The sequence below is a fragment of the Octodon degus genome, unplaced genomic scaffold, assembly GCF_000260255.1.
Source record: "Octodon degus isolate 3935 unplaced genomic scaffold, OctDeg1.0 scaffold00019, whole genome shotgun sequence".
In the NCBI taxonomy this organism is placed as follows: domain Eukaryota; kingdom Metazoa; phylum Chordata; class Mammalia; order Rodentia; family Octodontidae; genus Octodon; species Octodon degus.
In genome coordinates, this window is record NW_004524595.1 from 15,594,015 (window position 1) to 15,598,815 (window position 4,801).

Consider the following 4,801-nt stretch of genomic DNA (forward strand, 5'->3'; position numbering starts at 1 on the left):
GTATTTTATGGGAAAAATAAAAGGGTTTACTGTCATATCTCAAAAATGATTTAAAAAATACTATCAGCACAGAGGGATCATCATTTAAAATCAGTTTTAGATAAAATTTTAAAATCACAACTTGGACAAAATGGCACAAATGTTGCATGACATACATAGCTATACTCAATTTCTCTATCAGCTGTTAACTAGATACCTTCTCTCTGCTAAGGCTGACAGTATGAGGTAAGTTATACTTAAGTATTTTAAATTTCATTTAAGCTGTTTTGGAACCTTAGTTTTAATCTCTGGCATAAAGGAAGAGGACTGTCTGAACAAGTACCAAGGTCATCTTTCTCATGGCACTGCAGGAAAACTGGGGAAGTTTTTGCTGGATCTGAGAAATGTTTTTCTTCATTTCTGATTGCTTTATAAGACGTGACATTCAATAGAGTTTCATCTGCAGGAATTGTAGGGTTCCGCTGTTCCTTGTGGTCCCTTTCTTTGAGCTGGGCTAGGTCATGTTTCTTTGAGCTGTATTTCATTTTTTGAGTTGTATACTTCGCTTTACCTGACTCTGGGCCACTTTCTTGGTCTAAGGAATGTCTATTAAAGCACATCCTATTCTTGACAACTTTTTGAGCAGTATATATACCAGCTTTTCCACTATGATCTAAAGAAATATTCGGTGGCTCAGTTCTAATACTGGAGGTCTTCATTAGTGGGTCACTGACGGAATAATGTAGACAAGTATTCACTTTACAGTTTTCTTGAGGCAGCTGGTCTCCTTTCATAACTTTAGAGTTTCTGGATTCATTTTGCAAATTAATTCCAGGAAGATCCATTGGAAGATGTGATAGACAATCAGATCTACTATTAGCAATCTGAGGCTTTTTTACATTGTGTAGGAAAAAAGCTTTCCAGTCACTGTCTGACTGTGCATCATTCTCTTGATGTAAAGATTTCATATATATACGTTCCCTTAAAGGCATATCCTGAAGATTCAAATCACGAATGTCAGATAGTAACTGCTCTTCAGGACTAATCTTCTGAACATGCTCATGCGATACTTTATTAATGTTTGAGGTGAACCATCCTGACTGCTCTGGGACATTTTCAAAGTCATCAGGGGAGGACAATAGCTTTGCTTCAAGTTCTGACTGTAAATTGGAAGAGACTTGAAGAGCTGGAAAGTTACTAAAAGAAGTGCCTTCCCAGTCAATGGAGCTCAGGTGCAAATCAGTAATCGAAGATGTATCACAAGACAGAGGACCGGGTGGCCCTGAGTCCGGGTGATGTGGTGCATCTTTAATCTGCTGACTAGGTAAAGGCCCTGAAGAAGACATCAACTTTTCTTGCATATTCAAACTGGAAGCATCTTCAGGTAAAAGCAAGCTAGTGAAAAAGGCAGAGATCTTTTCCTGTGGTAAAGGAGCATGAGAAGAAACTTCCAAGTTTAACTTGGAATCCTGCTCAGGAAAGATTTCAGGTCTGGGTTTTAAAGTCACAAGTGGCTGACAACTTGCTACATCATATGACTCTGGGAAACTGTCTTCTTTAGGCTTAATTTTCAAATCTAAAAACAAACAAACAGAAAATACGTAAACATACAAATACATAAACTGGACATCTATGTTTTTTCTTGGTTTAAAAAAGTTCAGATCAAAAATCTTCTACATGAGCTGTTTTTGGCTATTTTTTATTCTCTGTGTACTCCTGGAAATATTTTCCTCTAGAAACAATAATACAAATGAGTTTTCTTAGTGAGTTCTAAGAAATAAAGAAAATGTATTTAAAATACAAAATATTTGGTATATAATAGTTGCTCTACAATTGCTTAGTAAAATTATTAATACCTGATTAAGTTTGTAGACACAGAGCAGAATGGTACGTGTCTAGTTTTTTAGTTTTAAAATAAAGTATATAAAGGCAATTAGTTATCTGTTCCAATGCTTACTTTTTTTCTTCTTCCCTTTAGTTTCTAAGTTTTGTTTCCGGTAAACAGCAACAACCTCAGAGTAAGCTGCTTCAAACAATGATTCTTCTTCAACTGTTACAATCAATTCTCCATTTTCTATAGCAAAATGTTCTACAAGGTTAAAAATATAAAGCAGTCTTGATTACAAATTTGAAAAATCAGTTCTTCCAAGTAACTAAATTTGCCAGCTGAACTGAGTCATCCACACTAGTTAATTCATTGCAAATCTTGTTTCCCACATCTATATTCTCAGAGTTTCTTCATAATAGTGCACAATTTATTTTCCCTTGCCTGGAAAAGTTGGAAGAAAATTCTTTTTAAATTAGAAGTCTAATTTCTTAAATTCTTTTGCTTCAGAGGCAGTAGCAGAGCCAGGCAGGTGGTATATGCCTGTAAGCTCAGCACTGAGGAGGCTGAGGCAGGAGGATCGCTCTGAGTTCAACATCAGCCTGAGCTAGATAGTTAACACCCTGCCTCAAAAAATAACGAAACTACAAACAAACAAACAAGCAAAACTGGTAGCAGTAGTTTAAAGAATAGAAAACTTTCTTTGGATAGAGTTGGTTGAATTTATATAGTAAGTGTTAGAATTTTGGATAAGGAGGCACAGACCGTTTTATAAGCAGTCAAGAGTAACATTCTTTAGCCATGGCATCTGAAAAGAACAGAGCTGGGGAAACTTAGTTCTCCTGCCCATCTTGCAAGATGGCGGGTAAAAAAACTGAGAAACCAGACACTAAAGAAAAGAAACCCAAAGCCAGGGCTGGTGAGATGGCTCAGTGGTCTAAAGCACCTACTTAGAACAAGCTTAGCAAAGCACAAGGATCGCGGTTCAATCCCCCAGCACCACATGCCAGCGAGCCCCCGCCCCCTGGTGGGCTGAGCTGCACCCCCCAATAAAATAAAAACAATAACAAAAAAGAAACCCAAAGCCAAGAAGGCTTCCACCAGCAGCCGAAATCCTGTCCTAGTTAGTCCTAGTTAGAGGAATTGGTAGATATTCCCGATCGGCTATATATTCCAGAAAGGCTTTGTACAAGAGAAAGTACACAGTTGCTAAATCAAAGGTTGAAAAGAAAAAGAAGGCTCCTGCTACAATCACAAAACCAGTTGGTGGGGACAAGAATGGAGGTACCTGGGTGGCTAAGCTTCAAGAAATGCCTGGATACTACCCTACTGAAGATGTGCCCTGAAAGCTCTTGAGCCATGGCAAGAAACCCTTCAGTCAGCATGTGAGGAAACTTTGAGCTAGTATCACTCCTGGCACCAGCTTGATCATCCTCACCGGGCATCACAGAGGCAAGAGAGTGGGCTTCCAGAGGCAGCTGGCCAGTGGCTTGTTACTTGTGACTGGGCCTCTTAGCCCTAATCGTGTTCCTCTACGAAGAACACATCAGAAATTTGACATTGCCACCTCCACAAAAACTGGTATCAGCAAAGTGAAATTCCTTGAACACCTCACTGATGCTTACTTCAAGAAGAAGCTGCAGAAACTCAGACATCAGGAGGGCAAGAAAGAGGTGGACTCACAGATTTTAGCAAAAATCAAAGCTGTTCCTCAGCTCTGGGGCTACCTGTGACCTGTTTTTGCTCTGACAAATGGGATTTATCCTCATGAATTAGTGTTCTAAATTTCTTACTAAGAACCTAAATAACTGATACATTAAGAAAAAAAAGAACAGAACTGAGTCATCAAAAGCTTTTATAATTTTTCAGATCATAGGATCAGAGGAGTCCTTCCCTTCCCCCTCTCTTGCTCTCTCCTCCCTCCCTCTCTTCCACTGCTCTCCCAGGGTGCTGGGAATGGCACTCTGGTCCTCACATATTAGGCAAGTGCTACAAATCTCTTGAGCATGCTTAGTCTTACTAGACTTACAATGAAAATGTCTGTAAGTGAATTTACAATGACATATAAATAGTAAACTAGATTCTTGTACTTATTTTATATATAGGTGAAACTTTATAAAAAGCAAATGATAATGAAAATATTGGTACCTTTAAAGCAGAAACAAAGGAAATACGCAATCATAGTGTTTGTTAGTTAAAGCAGCTTCCTCCCTTATGGACTAGAGAGTGGAGATCTGATCCCCAATTCCAGTGAGGGGAGATGTGCTGATAAGTTAGGTCAATATTTCATTTCTAAAAATACATTAGCTTGTAGTACTGTTCCTACATCATTTTCAAAGTTCTTCCGCCTTTTATCTTCCTATTACTGCTTATAACAATTTATCTCATTTTTAATTAATTTTGTCTTTCAAAATTGTTTACAGCTTAAATTTTCAATGAACAAATCTACTCTTACACCTCTCAATATATAATTTCAAGACTAAATATAAGTGAATTTGGGATCACTTTCCATTTTAAATTATCTGTGCTTTATTTGTTTACAGTTTAACAATACAACATTCACTGTATTTCTCTGTATTAAAAATAAGATTGATTTGACAATTATAAAGTCCCATAAATCCACATAGTAAAGAAAGGAGAGGAATATTCTGGGTGCTATTCAATAGCCTTAACTGCTTTAGAGCCAGGCACACATGAAATCTAATGAGAGACCATCTATAAGAAATACAGTTCAAGGGCCTGGGGAGACAGCTCAGTAGAATAAGTGTTTGCCTGGCAAGCTCAAGGTCCTGAGTTCAATCCCCAGTACCACAAAAAAGAAATACAGTTCAGCGGATAAAAGTGTCTGCAAGCAGGCGCAGGGGCCAGGGGTTCCATCCCAGGGCCTGCCATGCCTACCCCGCCCCTGGGCTGTGCTAAGATAGCAATTGAGACTGGGTGTGGTGGTGCGCACCTATAATCCCAGCTCTTGGGAGGCTGCAAACAAGTGGATCAGTA

At 38.5% G+C, this 4,801-nt stretch overlaps 1 protein-coding gene across 1 annotated transcript in view; it reads right to left on the bottom strand.

Moving 5' to 3' along the window:
- Window positions 1-236: 236 nt before the first annotated feature.
- Gen1 (GEN1, Holliday junction 5' flap endonuclease) overlaps window positions 237-4,801 on the bottom strand; it is a 38,096-nt gene continuing 33,531 nt past the window's right edge. Inside the window, 2 exon segments of the mRNA XM_004627489.3 lie at window positions 237-1,555; window positions 1,937-2,068. Coding sequence (XP_004627546.3) covers window positions 237-1,555; window positions 1,937-2,068 — 1,451 coding nt within the window.